The 20,057-nt window shown below is 40.5% G+C and overlaps 1 gene segment (V, D, J or C); it reads left to right on the top strand.

The window, feature by feature from the left end:
• The first annotated feature begins 9,021 nt into the window (after window positions 1-9,021).
• Window positions 9,022-20,057, top strand: part of LOC125168149 (immunoglobulin heavy variable 3-23-like) — a 31,928-nt gene continuing 20,892 nt past the window's right edge. Inside the window, 1 exon segment of the V gene segment in view lies at window positions 9,022-9,134. Coding sequence covers window positions 9,089-9,134 — 46 coding nt within the window.

Genomic DNA, 20,057 nt, shown 5'->3' with positions numbered 1-20,057 from the left:
GCCCCTCCTGAAGTGGATCACCTAAGGAGAAGCGATCTAAGCATGCCCCTCCTGCCCCCGTGCACCTTGCCTACCCACCCCAGCTAATACGCCAGATCCCCAGCATCACAAGCCTGGCAGGGTGCAAGTAGCCCAGACGAGCCACACCACCCCACAGTGAATCCCGACCCTAGGAGAGGGGAAGAGAAGGCACACACCAGTGTGACTGTGGCCCCAGCAGTGGGCTGGGGGCAGACATCAGGACTGACTGCGGCCCCGCCCACCAACTCCAGGTATACGCCACAGCACAGGGGAAGTGCCCTGCAGGTCCTCACCACGCCAGGGACTATCCAAAATGACCAAGCGGAAGAACTCCCCTCAGAAGAATCTCCAGGAAATAACAACAGCTAATGAGCTGATCAAAAAGGATTTAAATAATATAACAGAAAGTGAATTTAGAATAATAGTCATAAAATTAATCGCTGGGCTTGAAAACAGTATACAGGACAGCAGAGAATCTCTTGCTACAGAGATCAAGGGACTAAGGAACAGTCACGAGGAGCTGAAAAACGCTTTAAACGAAATGCATAACAAAATGGAAACCACCACAGCTCGGCTTGAAGAGGCAGAGGAGAGAATAGGTGAACTAGAAGATAAAGTTATGGAAAAAGAGGAAGCTGAGAAAAAGAGAGATAAAAAAATCCAGGAGTATGAGGGGAAAATTAGAGAACTAAGTGATACACTAAAAAGAAATAATATACGCATAATTGATATCCCAGAGGAGGAAGAGAGAGGGAAAGGTGCTGAAGGGGTACTTGAAGAAATCATAGCTGAGAACTTCCCTGAACTGGGGAAGGAAAAAGGCATTGAAATCCAAGAGGCACAGAGAACTCCCTTCAGACGTAACTTGAATCAATCTTCTGCACGACATATCATAGTGAAACTGGCAAAATACAAGGATAAAGAGAAAATTCTGAAAGCAGCAAGGGGTAAACGTGCCCTCACATATAAAGGGAGACCTATAAGACTCGTGACTGATCTCTCTTTTGAAACTTGGCAGGCCAGAAAGAATTGGCACGAGATTTTCAGGGTGCTAGACAGAAAAAATATGCAGCCAAGAATCCTTTATCCAGCAAGTCTGTCATTTAGAATAGGAGAGATAAAGGTCTTCCCACACAAACAAAAACTGAAGGAATTTGTCACCACTAAACCAGCCCTACAAGAGATCCTAAGGGGGACCCTGTGAGACAAAGTCCCAGAGACATCACTACAAGCATAAAACATACAGACATCACAATGACTCTAAACCCGTATCTTTCTATAATAACACTGAATGTAAATGGATTAAATGCGCCAACCAAAAGACATAGGGTATCAAAATGGATAAAAAAACAAGACCCATCTATTTGCTGTCTACAAGAGACTCATTTTAGACCTGAGGACACCTTTAGATTGAGACTGAGGGGATGGAGAACTATTTATCATGCGACTGGAAGCCAAAAGAAAGCTGGAGTAGCCATACTTATATCATACAAAATAGACTTTAAATTAAAGGCTGTAACAAGAGATGAAGAAGGACATTATATAATAGTTACAGGGTCTATCCATCAGGAAGAGCTATCAATTATAAATGTCTATGTGCCGAATACCGGAGCCCCCAAATATATAAAACAATTACACATAAACATAAGCAACCTTATTGATAAGAATGTGGTAACTGCAGGGGACTTTAACACCCCACTTACAGAAATGGATAGATCATCTAGACACACGGTCAATAAAGAAACAAGGGCCCTGAATGAGACATTGGATCAGATGGACTTGAAAGATATATTTAGAACTCTGCATCCCAAAGCAACAGAATATACTTTCTTCTCAAGTTCACATGGAACATTCTCCAAGATAGATCATATACTGGGTCACAAAACAGCCCTTCATAAGTTTACAAGAATTGAAATTATACCATGCTTACTTTCAGACCACAATGCTATGAAGCTTGAAATCAACCACAGGAAAAAGTCTGGAAAACCTCCAAAAGGGTGGAGGTTAGGGAACACCCTACTAACGAATGAGTGGGTCAACCAGGCAATTAGAGAAGAAATTAAAAAATATATGGAAACAAATGAAAATGAAAATACAACAATCCAAACGCTTTGGGATGCAGCGAAGGCAGTCCTGAGAGGAAAATACATTGCCATCCAGGCCTATCTCAAGAAACAAGAAAAATCCCAAATACAAAATCTAACAGCACACCTAAAGGAACTAGAAGCAGAACAGCAAAGGCAGCCTAAGCCCAGCAGAAGAAGAGAAATAATAAAGATCAGAGCAGAAATAAACAATATAGAATCTAAAACAACTGTAGAGAAGATCAACGAAACCAAGAGTTGGTTTTTTGAAAAAATAAACAAAATTGACAAACCTCTAGCCAGGCTTCTCAAAAAGAAAAGGGAGATGACCCAAATAGATAAAATCATGAATGAAAATGGAATTATTACAACCAATCCATCAGAGATACAAACAATTATCAGGGAATACTATGAAAAATTATATGCCAACAAATTGGACAACCTGGAAGAAATGGACAAATTCCTGAACACCCACACTCTTCCAAAACTCAATCAGGAGGAAATAGAAAGCTTGAACAGACCCATAACCAGCGAAGAAATTGAATCGGTTATCGAAAATCTCCCAACAAATGAGTCCAGGACCAGATGGCTTCCCAGGGGAGTTCTACCAGATGTTTAAAGCAGAGATAATACCTATCCTTCTCAAGCTATTCCAAGAAATAGAAAGGGAAGGAAAACTTCCAGACTCATTCTATGAAGCCAGTATTACTTTGATTCCTAAACCAGACAGAGACCCAGTAAAACAAGAGAACTACAGGCCAATATCCCTGATGAATATGGATGCAAAAATTCTCAATAAGATACTAGCAAATCGAATTCAACGGCATATAAAAAGAATTATTCACCATGATCAAGTGGGATTCATTCCTGGGATGCAGGGCTGGTTCAACATTTGCAAATCAATCAACATGATACATCACATTAAAAAAAAAAAAAAGAGAAGAACCATATGATCCTGTCAATCGATGCAGAAAAGGCCTTTGACAAAATCCAGCACCCTTTTTTAATAAAAATCCTTGAGAAAGTCGGGATAGAAGGAACATACTTAAAGATCATAAAAGCCATTTATGAAAAGCCCACAGCTAACATCATCCTCAATGGGGAAAAACAGAGCTTTTTCCCTGAGATCAGGAACACGACAGGGATGCCCACTCTCACTGCTGTTGTTTAACATAGTGCTGGAAGTTCTAGCATCAGCAATCAGACAACAAAAGGAAATCAAAGGCATCAAAACTGGCAATGATGAAGTCAATCTTTCGCTTTTTGCAGATGACATGATATTATACATGGAAAATCCGATAGACTCCACCAAAAGTCTGCTAGAACTGATACAGGAATTCAGCAAAGTTGCAGGATACAAAATCAATGTACAGAAATCAGTTGCATTCTTATACACTAACAATGAAGCAACAGAAAGACAAATAAAGAAACTGATCCCATTCACAACTGCACCAAGAAGCATAAAATACCCAGGAATAAATCTAACCAAAGATGTAAAGGATCTGTATGCTGAAAACTATAGAAAGCTTATGACGGTAATTGAAGAAGATTTAAAGAAATTGAAAGACATTCCCTGCTCATGGATTGGAAAAATAAATATTGTCAAAATGTCAATACTACCCAAAGCTATCTACACATTCAATGCAATCCCAATCAAAATTGCACCAGCATTCTTCTCGAAACTAGAACAAGCAATCCTAAAATTCATATGGAACCACAAAAGGCCCCAAATAGCCAAAGGAATTTTGAAGAAGAAGACCAAAGCAGGAGGCATCACAATCCCAGACTTTAGCCTCTACTACAAAGCCGTCATCATCAAGACAGCATGGTATTGGCACAAAAACAGACACATAGACCAATGGAATAGAATAGAAACCCCAGAACTAGACCCACAAACGTATGGCCAACTCATCTTTGACAAAGCAGGAAAGAACATCCAATGGAAAAAAGACAGCCTCTTTAACAAACGGTGCTGGGAGAACTGGACAGCAACATGCAGAAGGTTGAAACTAGACCACTTTCTCACACCATTCACAAAAATAAACTCAAAATGGATAAAGGACCTAAATGTGAGACAGGAAACCATCAAAACCTTAGAGGAGAAAGCAGGAAAAGACCTCTCTGACCTCAGCCGTAGCAATCTCTTACTCGACACATCCCCAAAGGCAAGGGAATTAAAAGCAAAAGTGAATTACTGGGACCTTATGAAGATAAAAAGCTTCTGCACAGCAAAGGAAACAACCAACAAAACCAAAAGGCAACCAACGGAATGGGAAAAGATATCTGCAAATGACATATCGGACAAAGGGCTAGTACCCAAAATCTATAAAGAGCTCACCAAACTCCACACCCGAAAAACAAATAACCCAGTGAAGAAATGGGCAGAAAACATGAATAGACATTTCTCTAAAGAAGACATCCGGATGACCAACAGGCACTTGAAAAGATGTTCAGCGTTGCTCCTTATCAGGGAAATACAAATCAAAACCACACTCAGGTATCACCTCATGCCAGTCAGAGTGGCTAAAATGAACAAATCAGGAGACTATAGATGCTGGAGAGGATGTGGAGAAACGGGAACCCTCTTGCACTGTTGGTGGGAATGCAAACTGGTGCAGCCACTCTGGAAAGCAGTGTGGAGGTTCCTCAGAAAATTAAAAATAGACCTACCCTATGACCCAGCAATAGCACTGCTAGGAATTTATCCAAGGGATACAGGAGTACTGATGCATAGGGGCACTTGTACCCCAATATTCATAGCAGCACTCTCAACAATAGCCAAATTATGGAAAGAGCCTAAATGTCCATCAACTGATGAATGGATAAAGAAATTGTGGTTTATATACACAATGGAGTACTACGTGGCAATGAGAAAAAATGAAATATGGCCTTTTGTAGCAACATGGATGGAACTGGAGAGTGTGATGCTAAGTGAAATAAGCCATACAGAGAAAGACAGATACCATATGGTTTCACTCTTATGTGGATCCTGAGAAACTTAACAGGAACCCATGGGGGAGGGGAAGGAAAAAAAAAAGAGGTTAGAGTGGGAGACAGCCAAAGAATAAGAGACTGTTAAAAACTGAGAACAAACTGAGGGTTGATGGGGGGTGGGAGGGAGGAGAGGGTGGGTGATGGGCATTGAGGAGGCACCTTTTGGGATGAGCACTGGGTGTTGTATGGAAACCAATTTGACAATAAATTTCATATATAAAAAAAATCAAATAGAGGTCTGAAGTAAAATATATTATTTTGTAAAGATCAGCACACTTTAATAAATTTATTTTTGTTACTGAAGACAATAAACATAATCAATGAATCATCAAACTGAAAAAAAAAATAAAAAAATAAAAATAAAAATGAAAAAAAATAAAAAAAAATAAATTGGAAGTATCATATTTAAATTAAAAAAAAAAGAACTTGGAGTAATATTGAGCCCAACTTAGTTGCCTTCCCCAAGCATACATGAAAAGAGAACTTGTGAATCAGAGTGCAATGGCATTGACAAGAAAGTTGAGCAGAGGTTCATCCCAGTAATGCATCTTCATCACCAGGAATTGAGGCATCAGCGGCAGCCTGGTTAGGGACAAAAGTGGGGGGTGGGGTGAGTAATAGATAACAAAAGACTTTATGGTTCCTACATTGTACAAATCAGTAGCTTTGCCTTCTGAATCAATTTCTGTTCTTTCTTTACTCACAAGATCGGGGTGTTACACGGTGAGGAGGTAAAGCAAGAACATCCTGCGGTAACAGAGTCTATCACAGGGTCAGGTCCTCCCTCTGCAGCAAGACAGGGCATCTGGCTACTGATGGGTGGGGGCAGTTCCTTTCTCAGGCCCCCTGAGCACAGGCTCTGCACTGGGGGCAATCCATCCTCTTGTGCATGTGAGGCCTAGAGACTAGTGGGCACATCTTTAAGACTCATCCTCTGAGGAGCACTTTGAATGGAGGTGGGTCTCCATTAGGGAAAGGGGGAAGCTTGAGGTGTGGTCTGATGGCCGGGAAATGAGAACACCTTATTGTCCCTCCTGAATTTTGGATATTAACTCCTTTTCAATATTTTTTATTGTAATGTCTACCCTCCCATAGACTGCCTTCCAGCTCTGCAAATATTTGCTTGCCCCTTTTCTAGTATGGTGTAGTCCCCCTTGCCTGCTTTGTTCTCTGTGACTTTGTTTTTATATCAAATCAATCATTCTCAAGTGAATGTCATGACGTTTATCTTTCATGTTTTCTTTGAAGGCATTTAACTTCAAGTGTTCTTCTTAATCCTTCATCCATTTAGAGATTTTTTTGTGTGTGTCGACGTATATGTATGAAGCAAGATTATGGCCAAATGTTATTATTTTGCATGTATATATCAATACTATTTTTTAATTTTTACTTTGTTTTTGAGGGAGAGAGACACATCATGGGTAGAGAGGCACAGAGAGAGACAGAGGTACAGAATCCAGGCTCTGAGCTGTCAGCAGGAGCCTGATGTGAGGCTCGAACCCACAAACCATGAGATCATGACCTGAGCGGAAGTTGGATGCTTAACATACTGAGCCACACAGGTGCCCCAAGTCAACACCATGTTTAGGAGACACTATCCTACCCCCACTGCACATTTTTGGAAATCTCATGGAAGATTTGCTGACTGCATCTTCAAACTTCTACTTCTGGGCTCTGTAATCTGCTCCACTGATCTATATGTCTCATTTGATGCCAGCAGCACACTGTTGTGGTTAATGTACCTCTGCAATATCTTTAGAAAGAGAGAAGTGTGATGTCTCCAGGTTCTCTCCGCTTCATGATTGTTTTCTTGCTTCCATGTGTTGTGCGGTTCCATATGAATTAGTATATTTTTCAGATTCCCTAAAAAAACTCATTGGCATTTTTACTGACATAAAAAGATAAACATAAAAATAACATAAAAAGGTAAAGCAGACAGAAAATAGAGACTACCACAAATACAGAAAACAAATCAGTTACATAAAAAATTGTATTTGGAAAAGTAAGTAAAATTTGAAAAAAAATAGGTAGCCTAGGTAAATAGGGAAGACTCAAACAAATGCAATCAGAATTGAAAGAGGAGGAGACATAACTTAACTAAAGACATGAAAAGGATCATTAAAGAAAAACTTAGATATTTATAGGCCAAAAATTAGATCACCAAAAACAAATTACACATTTTATGCCATAATGTAGTCCACCAAGACTGTTTCATGGAAAAATACAAAATGAACAAATGAAAAATTAATAAGATTTCTCTATCTAAAACCTCACCCTTCAAAAAATCTGCATAGGAGTCCATGGCTTTATTAAAACTTCTACTAAGTATTTAAAGAGGAATTAATGCCAATATTTCTCAAACTATTACAAAACATTGATAAAAAACAGCACTCCCAAGTGCATTTTGTGAGGAGAGCATTGCTCTCACACCAAACCAAAGAAAGACACCACAAGAAGGGAAACTACAGGTCACTATCTCAAATGAACATACATGAAAAATTCCTTCACAAAATCTGAGCATACTGAATTCAACCGAACATTGAGAGGATCATACAACATAATCCAGTGTGATTCACTCCAGGGATGCAAGCATCCTTCAACATACACAAATGAATAAATGTGATGTCTTCCATTAAAAGAGGGTATGATTGAATCAAAGCCATCATTAATTGATTCAAAAAAACATTAGACAAAATTCAACACATGTCCATCATTTAAAAAGAACCCAATTAAAAAGGAACTGAAGGAAATTACCTCCACATGATCATGGCCACTATGAAAAGCCCACACCTGACAGCATATTGAATGGTAAAATGCTGAAGGCTTTCCTGTCAAATCAGGAGCCAGGCAATGATGGTCACCCCTAACATCAGTATTCCCCATGATAACATGAAGAATACATATGCCACCTCAAACTATGTCATCTTGTCACACTGCTTATTTGGATGAATGTCACTTGAGAAATAGTCCAAGGACACTCAGACTCGCCATCGTCCCTTGACAGCAGGATATAAATCTCCCTCCCGTGTACCAGGAGGAAGAACCATCCTTAGCACCAGAATAAGGAACGCAGGGACAAGAAGGCTGTGCAAACAAACCTAGTTGCTTGGTGACTAACATAATACCCCAAACTTAACTGTTGCCAAATCCAATGTTTTGTTGTCTGAAAATCACAAGTGCCACCTGCTTTGTCCTTTCTCTGGGTGTCATATCATTAGGAAGGTCAGGCACTTGCAAAATGAAATTTATTCTCTCCTGTAGATATGTCTTATGTCAATTGAATCCTTACACTGGCTAAATCCAGGAAGAAAAGAAGGTAAAAGCTTTCTTCTCCTACAACTGGAACATCTAACCAGGAAAAATAGGGAATAAAAAAAATAAAAGACATTTAAATCAGTAGGAAGGGAGAAACATTATGTTTCCAGATGACGTGACCTTAAACATAAGAAAACCCTAGAGATACAACAAAAAATATTAGAACTACTTTTAACAATGAGGGAGATTGCAGATTACAAAATGAACAACAACAACAACAAAAAAACTGTTATTTTTCACACCAGCATGGAAATATATCCAAAACAAATAACAAAATTATACAAGTGAAAATGACACAGAATAAAGTATTTTGGGTTAAACTTAAAAAAATATGTAAAAACTTGCAGAGTAATAATGACCTTTGTTGATGAAAGACCTGGAAAAATGCACACACGTCTGCAAATATAACTATTCTCACCGATTAGAATTATTCACATTGTCACAGCACCATCCACAAAAACTAATGTAAAGTGCGTTACTAACCCTGTCGTTCAAATTTAAAGAATCAAATTAAGTATGGAGTTTGATATATATGTCAGAGCACATGCAAATGGGGCCTTGTCTGTGCTGATAAAACCAACCCAGCCCCTACACTGCAGCTGGAGAGGAGCCCCAACCCCAGGAGTCCCAGGTGTTCCCATCCTGTGATCAGCACAGAACACAGAAACCTCACCATGGAGTTTGTGCTTGGCTGGGTTTTCCTGGTTGCTCATTTAAAAGGTAATTCGTGGTGAACAGGAGACAATGAGTATGTGAGTGGATATGAATTAGAACCAGTAGATGTGTGACAGTTTCCTGACCAAGATGTCTTGTGTCTTCAGGTGTCCAGTGTGGCGTGCAGCTAGCTGGTGGAGTCTAGAGGAGACCTGGTGAAGCCTGGGGGGTCCTTGAGCCTCACCTGTGTAGCCTCTGGATTTACCTTCAGTAGTTCCAGCAGGAACTGGGTCCACCAGACTCCAGGGAAGGGGCTGCAGTGGGTCTCAACAATTATTAGTAGTGGATGTAGCACAAGCTACGCAGACTCTGTGAAGGGCTGATTCACCATCTCCAGACACAACGCCAAGAACGCACTGTATCTGCAGATGAACAACCTGAGGGCCGAGGACACGGCCAAATATTACTGTGCAAGAGACAAGGTGAGGCAACCTCACTGGGAGCCTAGACATAAAACCTCCCTGCCGGAGGGGGTCAGCACCACCAGGGGGCGCACACTATGCACAAATCTGCTTTGTGTTCCCAGGCGCAGGTGCAGATGAAGGTTACAGGCAGGTTTCCTGTCAGGCTGGGTCTTCCTCTCCACACAGCAGTTTCTCCAGGGAGCCTCTCTGGACACAGGATTCTGTGTTTACCTATTAACTGTGTGAATTAGATCATTGTCGTCATAGGAAAACTACCCTAACATGCACAAAAGAAAAAGTTGTTTGCATTGCTTACTCCTGTCCCTCAAAATGAGTGAATTGCAGATTTCCAGAGGCACAACAGCTGAACCTTTACAGGAGTCCCAGATGCACTCCCTGTGCAGCCAGGACCACAAGCTCCCACAGCTCCCCATTATCTTCACCCAGCCCTTGTCCCAATCAAACAATGTGACATTTCCTTCATGGCACTTTGCTACTTAGGACTTTAAATGAGCTACAGCTTTATTCAATTCTTCTAAACAAGAGATAAATCATCTCCATGTATTAGTCAGGATTCCCTTGAGCAACAGAACCCAAAGCACATTGGTTTCCACGACAAAATATATTGAGAAGTCCCATGATCTACTGTCACAAGTTGGGGAGCCTGGAAAACCTGTGGTGTAATTCTCATCTGATTCTGAACTAGTGTCTAGTCTCAGAACTTGGAGACCTGATGATATAACTCTCAGAACAAGGGCAGGAAGAGACCAATATTCCACTTCAAACAAGCACATGGGAAGCAAAAATGAGGGAATTCTTCCTCCCTCTGCATCAGATTCTACTCAGAACTATAATGGAATGGATGATGCCCAGGCAGAAAGAAACCATGGATGGAAATGCCAATCTCTTCTGGAAACTCATCACAGACATACACAGAAACAGTTGTGAATCTGGGCACCCATGACGCAGTCAAGATAACACATACAACTAATCATCACAAGTCAACCTGCTGTAAAAGTCGAGTTCAAAAACTGAAGATTTAGAAGTCCATGATATCACTGGGATGGAGCCTGGTGGGCATAGCAGTGCTCCTGTGGAGAAGGAGGCCCGAGGCCCATAGGGAATGCTGCGGTTTTAGGATCCCCTGTGTCATATTGGTGAGACAGTTATCTTCTTGGAGTTCATTTGGGAGACGGGGCCTTGCCTCTCGTTGGGCAGGAGAGCTGACAGGCACCATTGCACTACCCTGGTCAATACCATAGGAGCCTCTTCTGAGAGCAGCTAACTGTACGCTGTCCTCTTGTTGTTCTTCACCAAGAACTCCAAGCCCTAGTTTTTATGCAACTGCCCTTCTGGGATAACCAGTTCCAGCCACAGCACAGAGAGACACTCTCCCAGAAGATCAGTGGGTCCCTGTCACATTGAGTTCATAAAATTTGGTGCATTCAAACCCAGCTAGAGCTCCTGAGATAAAACATAAGAGCCCTGAGCTGCCAGGTGTGTCAATGGCTTGGACACAGACAGGGTGAAAGCAGGGCTCTGAAGGAAGCCTGGGACCCATGAGTACAGATTGTTCTCTCTGTGTGAGGGCTTCCTGAACAGGGGCGGTGGGGAACTCCAACTGCAGGGACTAGAGGGGGAGCTGATGCCAATATTTCCTCCCACCAATCAGCATGGACAAAATCAGTGAGCAGCACAGCACCCCCCAATAAATGCTGAGCCACTGACACCAAGATCCACCCCCCTTGCCTTCCTCAGAAGCTTCCTTACTAGGAAAAGAGTGCCTGGAACCCAGACCAGCATCACGCCCCTCCCTCCAAAGACCACCATATACCCCCACAGGCACCAAGTCTACTGATAATATAGTAAGGCATGGCTTCAAATATAGGGGAAATAGGAATTAGCCTCTTTTAAAAAGCAGACCAAACTCACCAGTTAAAACTCACAGCACTATGGACAAAGTTGAAAAACTCTCCCCTGGAGGCAAGGAGAACTCTGCAGACGACTGACCTGAGGGACAGAGCAGCCAATACATGACAGCACAGTGCACACAGCACATGCAAGAAATGCTTCCAGAATGTCCGGTTGAAAACAGTATGTAAACATTTCTCAAAAAAGACACTCCTCTAGAAGCAGAAAACATAACAGGATTTTCCTAAAACACTTAAGAAAGCGGAGACATGGACATACAGAATGATGGAGGAATTCATTCCAAAAGAAAAACCAATAAAAGTACATTGCCAGGGATATCATTAAAACACATATAGGGGCGCCTGGGTGGCGCAGTCGGTTAAGCGTCCGACTTCAGCCAGGTCACGATCTCGCGGTCCGTGAGTTCGAGCCCCGCGTCAGGCTCTGGGCTGATGGCTCAGAGCCTGGAGCCTGTTTCCGATTCTGTGTCTCCCTCTCTCTCTGCCCCTCCGCCGTTCATGCTCTGTCTCTCTCTGTCCCAAAAATAAATAAACGTTGAAAAAAAAATTAAAAAAAAAATTAAAAAAACACATATAAATAATTGCCTCAAATAGAATTTAAAACCTATCATAAGAAAACTGAACTTTTAAAACTATCATAAGGATACTAGCTGTGCTTGAGAAAGCGTAGAAGACATGAGGACACCCTGACTGCAGATGGAAAAGACCTATAACCCAGTCAGGCTGAAATTTTTTAATCCTGTAACCGAGATGTGAAACTGATTGGATATAATGAACGCAAGGCAGAAAGAAGCAGATGAATGAGTGACATAGAAGATAAAATTTTGTGAGAAATGAAGCAGGAAAGAAGAGGAAAATTAAAATATTGCATCACAAATGTATACTTAGGGAATTCAGCAACTCCATGGAGTGTAATAAAATTATTTACAAAGGAGTACCAGAAGAAGAAGAGAGAGAGAAAAAAGGGGAGAAGTTTTATCTGAGTGCATTAGAGTGGAAAATTTCCACTAAATGGTGAAGGAAACAGACGTCCACATCTATGAGTCACAGAGAACTCCCATTAAAATTAAAAAACAAAAAAGCAGGCCAACTCTGAGGCATAACTTAGTAAAATTCACAAAATACACAGATAAAAAAAACTATAAGCACGAAGACAAAAGAGTTTGCTAACGAATAAAGGAAGATAAAAAAGAGTATGGCAGAAGTGTCCACAGAAACCTGCAGGAAAGAAGGGAATGGCATAATATCCTCAAATGCTCAGTTGGATTAGGCAGTCAATGGGGCAAGACAGATTGGCAGAAAAACAAAGAAGATTTTTGTGTGTCTCACGTCCATGAAATACAGCCAGACCAACACTAAACCATCCTACACACCTAGAAAACTGATTGAGGATTAACACAACAATCTGCACAACCTGAACCACAGAATTCAACAAGAACATGGCATGGAGAGGTGACCTTTGGGAGTGAGAAGTTGCGGGAAGGGATGTGCTTTTGCGGGTGGAGAGAGGACGGACCCTGGGGAGTAGGGGAGAATACAGGAAAAGCACCCCTCCCCAAAAACAGCTGGAGAGAAAGTGGAAAATTTGAAACAGCCACAGGGACTAAACTAAGAAGGGAGAAGGGAGAAAGGAGAGGATTTAAATTCCATTAAGACTGTAAACAAGGGGAGCGCAAAGGCTGCAAATCTGTAGCTCAATACTTGGCGGTGCTTTGCTGGGAAAGGTGAATCCCCAGGAACAGAGTGGGGTCTGGGATGTTCTCAGGCCACATAGGGAGAGGCAGTTCCACTGCTAGAAGGACATTTGGTGGAGACTGCCAAAGCCACCTGGCCCCAGCAGACCCAAGAAAACGGCCACATTCGCTGGTGCTGGAACAAGGTCTTTTAGGGTGAAGCCTGGTGCCAGACGTGTGTTGTGATTTTCCATAAGCCATGAAAGGCTGATGCTACACACTCTTGTGAACGTTTTCTGGGGTGGGCTGGCACCTGGCCACAGTCTCGGGGCATCAGCAACAACAGGGTCCACCAAGCTTTCCTGGGTGCAGCTGATATTCAGCCATTGCTCATTCGGCCATTGCTTGGTGAGTCCCTCCCACAGGGGGCAGAACAGGTCAAAGCCGCGGTCCTTTAGACGTAAGGGACTGGGCAAAACAGCCGCGTCTGTGACAAAACTTGGAAGAGAGGTGCACCCTGGGGCCTGGTCACGGAGAGTGAAGGAGCGGGGAATGGATGAGAGCTGAAGACAGAGGACGGGTGTGCGATTGCTGATCTGGGAGAACAGGCTGGGTAGCTGGGTGGCGCCATTTTCACCTCTCCCGTGCATGCGCATACACACCTACAAGCACTGTAACAATCCACCCCAGGAGGCTAGAAGCGCCATCTACTGGAGAACGGTGCCATTACAATCAGCCCTGACAAACTGGGCCAACTTGGCTCTTCAGGAACACAAGTCTCACTGCCGCTTAGTTTATGGACTATAAAGAACTACATAGACTGACATCTAGGGGATAACGAAGTAATTTCAGTCCTGCATCAATATGTTAGCAGGTTCATCTAGTCAATTTTCTTTCTTTTCATTTTTTCTCTTTTACACTTCTTTACTTTTTCTTGAATGCAGAAAAAGATATTCATTATCAATTTTTATTAAAAATATTTTTCTTTATTTTTATTAGTATATTTTTTTACACCTGTGTCATTGTTTTCAAATTCTCTTTTACTTCCATCATTTTATTTTAGTCTACTTCTGTGTATTCCCCTTTTCAAATTTCCAAAGTTTCCTTTTTAATTTTTCTTTCTTTTCTTTTTTTCTCTTCTTTGTCTCTGTTGTTTTCTTGAATGCAGAAAGAGAAAGACTTCATTTTACTTTCAATTCATATTAAAAATATTTTTATTTAATTTTTTTACTATATTGTTTGCTTTTATGTAAATTTTATCAATTTCTATTTTACTTCCATCATTTTCTTTTAGTCTACTACAGTGTATTCACTTTTTGAGTTTTCAAATGATTTCCTTTTTTTCCTTTTTTTAATCTTTTTTTCGTTTCTTTCTTTTTTCTTGAATACAGAAAAAGAAAATAATCACATTTATTTTTAATTTTTATTGAAAATATTTTCCTTACTTTTTTATACTATATTCTTTAATTTTGTGTATATTTTTTCAAACTCTACTCCCATCATTTCATTTTAATCAACTTCAATGTATTCATTTTTTCAAATTATCAAATTATTTCCTTTTTTTTCTCCCCCCCCCTTTTATTTCTCTAATCTGTCAAACCACTTTCATTTCAACGTTTATTTATTTTTGGGACAGAGAGAGACAGAGCATGAACAGGGGAGGGGCAGAGAGAGAGGGAGACACAGAATCGGAAACAGGCTCCAGGCTCTGAGCCATCAGCCCAGAGCCTGACGCGGGGCTCCAACTCACGGACTGCGAGATCATGACCTGGCTGAAGTCGGACGCTTAACCGACTGCACCACCCAGGCGCCCCATGTCAAACCACTTTCAACACACAGACCAAAACACACCTAGGATCTAGCATTATCTGTTCGATTCGTGTGTTGTGTGTTTAATTTTTAATTTTAATATTTCTGTAATTTTACCTTTTTATTTCAATTTTGCTACCTCGTTAATTCCTTTTCTCTCCTCAAAATGACAAAACGAAGGAATTCAGCCCAAAAGAAAGAGCACAAAGAAACAACAGCCACGGATTTAACCAACACAGGTACAAGTGAGATGTCTGAACCAGAATTTAGAATCACAATAATAATACTAGCTGCAGTCAAAAATAGATTAGAATACCTATCTGCAGAGATAAAAGAAGTAAAAAATAGACAGAATGAAATTAAAAATGCTATAACTGAGCTGCAATCACGGATGGATGCAGCGGTGGCACGGATGGATGAGGCAGAACAGAGAATCAGCGATACAGAGGACAACCTTATAGAGAATAACGAAGCAGAAAAATAGAGGGAGATTAAGGCAAAAGAGCAAGATTTGAGAATTATAGAATTGAATTCAGTGACTCATTAAAAAGGAACAACATGAGAATCATAGGGGTCCCAGAAGTGGAAGAGAGAAATAGGGGTGGAAGGATTATGTGAGCAAATCATAGCGGAAAACTTTCCTAACCTGGGCAAAGACACAGACATCAAAATCCAGGAAGCACAGAGGATTCCCATTAGATTCAACAAAAACTGAACATCAACAAGGCATATCATATTCAAATTGACAAAGTACTCAGGCAAGGAGAGAATCAAAAAAACCAACAGGGAAACAAAGTCCCTAACTTACAAGGGAAGACAGATCAGGTTTGCAGCAGACCTATCCACAGAAACTTGACAGGCCAGAAATGAGAGGTGAGATATATTCAGTGTGCTAAATCAGAAAAATATGCAGCCAAGAATTCTGTATCCAGCAAGACTGTCATTCAAAATAGAAGGACAGATAAAAAAGATTCCCAGACAAACAAAAATTAAATGAGTTTGTGACCACTAAACCAGTCCTGCCATAAATTTTAAGGGGGAATCTATGAGGGGAGAAAAGATGAAAATGTATCTATATAAATAAATACATACCAAAAGAAACAAATATTAGAAAGATCAAAGAACACCACCAGAAACTCCAACTCTACAAGCATCATAATGCCAATAAATTCGTATCTTTCAGTACTCACTCTAAATGTCAATGGACTCAATGCCCTAATCAAAGACACAGAGTAACAGAATGGAGAAGAAAACAAGATCCATCTATATGCTTTTTGCAAGAGACCCACTTTAGACCTAAAGACACCTCCAGATTGAAAATAAGGGGATGGAGAACCATCTATCATGCTAATGGTCAACAAAAGAAAGCTGGAGTAGCCATACTGATATCAGACAATCTAGACTTTAAAATAAAGATTGCCTCAAGACATGCAGAAGGGCATTATATCATTCATAATCAAAGGGTCTATCCACCAAGAGGACCTAGCAATTGTAAACATTTATGCGCCAAATGTGAGAGTACACAAATATAGAAATCAATTAATCACAAACATAAATAAACTCATCGAAAGAATTCCATAACAGTAGGAGACTTCAACGCTCACAGCAATGGATAGATCATCTAATCAAAAAATCAACAAGAAACAATGGCTTTGAATTCCACACTGGACCAGATGGACTTAACGGATATATTCAGAACATTTCATACTAAAGCAAAAGAATATGCATTCTTCTCCAGTGCACATGGAATTTTCTCCAGAATAGACCACATACTGGAACACAAATCAGCCCTAAGTAAGTACAAAAAGATCGAGATCATACCATGCATATTTTCAGACCACAATGCCATGAACTCAAAATCAACCACAAGAAAAATATTGGAAAGGTAACAAATAATGAGAGACTGAAGATCATCCTAGTAAAGAATGTATGGGCTAACCACACAGTTACAGAGGAAATTAAAAAGGATATGGAAGTCAATGAAAATGATAAAACCGCAATGCAAACCTCCAGGATGCAGCAAAGGCAGTCATAAGAGGAAAGTATATAGCAATCCACGCCTTCCTAAAGAAGGAAGAAAGATCTCAGATACACAACCTAACATTACACGTAAAAAGCTAGAAAAAGAACAGAAAATAAAATCCAAAACCAGAAGACAGAAAATAATAAAGATTAGAGCAAAAATTAATGCTAACAAAAGCAAAAAAAAGTAGAATAGATCAATGAAACTAAAAGCTTGTTCTTTGAAAGAATTAACAAACTGATAAACCACTATCCAGTTTTTTTGGTTTTTTTTCAACGTTTATTTACTTTTGGGACAGAGAGAGACAGAGCATGAACGGAGGAGGGGCAGAGAGAGAGGGAGACACAGAATCGGAAACAGGCTCCAAGCTCTGAGCCATCAGCCCAGAGCCCGAAGCCAGGAGACGGTCAAACTTTCACTCTTCACAGATGACATGATACTCTATATGGAAAACCCAGAATACCCCACCAAAAAACTGCTAGAATTGATTCATGAATTCAGCCAAGTGGCAGGATATAAAATCAATGCCGAGAAATCGGTTGCATTCCTATACACCAACAATGAAGCAACAGAAAGAGAAATCAAGGAATCTATCCCATTTACAGTAGCACCAAAAACCATAAAATACCCAGGAATAAATCTAACCAAAGAGGCGAAAAATCTTTAAACTGAAAACTAGAGAAAGCTTATGAAAGAAACTGAAGAAGACAAAATATGGAAAAAGATTCCATGCTTCTGAATAGGAAGAACAAATATTGTTAAAATGCTGATAGTACCGAAAGCAATCTGCATATTCAATGCAATCCTGATTAAAGTGACACCAGCATTCTTCACAGAGCTAGAAAAAATAATCCTAAAATTTGTATGGAACCAGAAAAGCCGCCGAATAGCCAAAGAAATCTTGAAAAAGAAAACCAAAGCAGGAGGCATCACAATCCCAGACTTCAAGCTATACTTCAAAGCTGTAATCATCAAGACAGTATGGTACTGGCACAAGAACAGACACTCAGGGGCATCTGAGTGGATCAGTCTGTTAAGCATCCGACTTTGACTCAGGTCACGATCTGGCAGTTCGTGACTTAGAGTCCCACATCAGGCTTTGTGCTGACAGCTCAGAGCTGAAGCCTGCTTGGAATTCTGTGTCTTCCTCTCTCTCTGACACTCCCCCGCTCATGCTCTGTCTCTGTCCCTGAAAAGTAATAAATAAATGCCAAAAAAAATTAAAAAAAAAACAAGAACAGACACTCAGATCAATGGAACAGAATACAAAATCCAGAAATGGACCCACAAATGTATGGCCAACTAATCTTTGACAAAGCAGGAAAGACTATCCAATGGAATAAAGACAGTGTCTTCAGCAAGTGGTGCTGGGAAAACTGGACAGCGACATGCAGAAGAATGAACCAGGACCATTTTCTTACACCATACACAAAAATAAACTCAAAATGGATGAAAGACCTCAATGTAAGTCAGGAAGCCATCAAAATCCTCGAGCAGAAAGCAGGCAAAAACATCTTTGGTCTTGGCCGCACCAACTTCCTACTCAACATGTCCCTAGAGGCAAGGGTAAAAAAAGCAAAAATGAACTACTGGGACCTCATCAAAATCAAAAGTTTCTGCATAGTGAAGGCAACAATCAGCAAAACTAAAATTCAACTGACAGAATGGGAGAATATATTTGCAAATGACATCTCCGATAAAGAGTTAGTATCCAAAATCTATAAAGAATTTATCAAACTCAACACTCAAAACACAATCCAGTGATGAAATGGGAAAAAGGCATGAATACACACTTCTCCAAAGAAGACATCCAGATGGCCAACCGACACATGAAAAAATGCTCCACACCACTCATCATCATGGAAATGCCAATCAAAACCCCAATGAGATACCACCTGACACCTGTCAGAAGGGCTAACATTAACAACTCAGGCAACAACAGATGTTGGCGAGGATGCAGAGAGAGGATCTCTTTTCCATTTTGGGGGGCAATGCAAGTTGGTGCAGCCACTCTGGAAAACTGTATGGAGATTCCTCAAAAAACTAAAAACAGAACTACCTTATGACCCAGAAATTGCACTACTAGGCATTTATCCATGGGACACAGGTGTTCTGTTTCAAAGGGACACATGCACCCCCATGTTTATAGCAGCACTATCAACAATAGCCAAAGTATGGAAAGAGCCAAATGTCCACCGATGGATGAATGGATAAAGAAGAAGTGGTAAATATATACAATGGAGTATTACTCGGCAATCAAAAACAGTGAAATCTTGGCATTTGCAACTATGTGGATGGAACTGGAGGGTATTAGGCTAAGTGAAATGAGTCAGTCAGAGAAAGACAAAAATCATATGACTTCACTCATATGAGGACATTAAGAGACAAAACAGATGAACATAAGGGAAGGGAAACCAAAATAATATGAAAACATGGAGGGGGCAGAGCATAAGAGACTCATAAATATGGAGAACAAACAGAGGGCTACTGGACGGGAGTTGTGGGAGGGGGGATGGGATAAACTGGTAAGGGGCACTAAGGAATCTACTCCTGAAATCATTGTTGCACTATATGCTAACGAATTTGGATGTTAATTTTTAAAACTAAAAATAAATACTAATTAATAATAAAAAAATTAAAATATTTTAAGAGAAAATAATGCATGATCATGCTGTTGAGGTAAATATTTCTTAAAGATTATGCCGAAGCCTCCATTAATAAACAAAAAAAATCAAAAACTAAAAAAAAAAAGAATTCTTCATATTGTCACACAGCCATCCACACAAACTAATATTGTAGTGCGTCCCGAACCCTGTCATTCACTTTTACAGAATCAAATCTAAGTCTGGAACTTGATATATATGTCAGAGGACATGCAAATGAAGCCCTCTCTGTGCTGATAAAACCAGCCCAGCCCCGACCCTGCAGGTGGGAGAAGAGCCCCAGCCACAGGAGTCCCAGGTGTTCCCATTCTGTGATCAGCACAGAACACACACACCTCACCATGGAGTTAGTGCTGGGCTGGGTTTTTCTGGTTGCTCTTTTAAAAGGTAATTCATGGTGAACGGGGGACACTGAGTCAGTGAATG

The sequence above is a fragment of the Prionailurus viverrinus genome, chromosome B3, assembly GCF_022837055.1.
Source record: "Prionailurus viverrinus isolate Anna chromosome B3, UM_Priviv_1.0, whole genome shotgun sequence".
Classification (NCBI taxonomy): Eukaryota; Metazoa; Chordata; class Mammalia; order Carnivora; family Felidae; genus Prionailurus; species Prionailurus viverrinus.
Note: the sequence above shows the minus strand (reverse complement) of the source record. Positions and strands in the feature narration are given on the sequence as shown.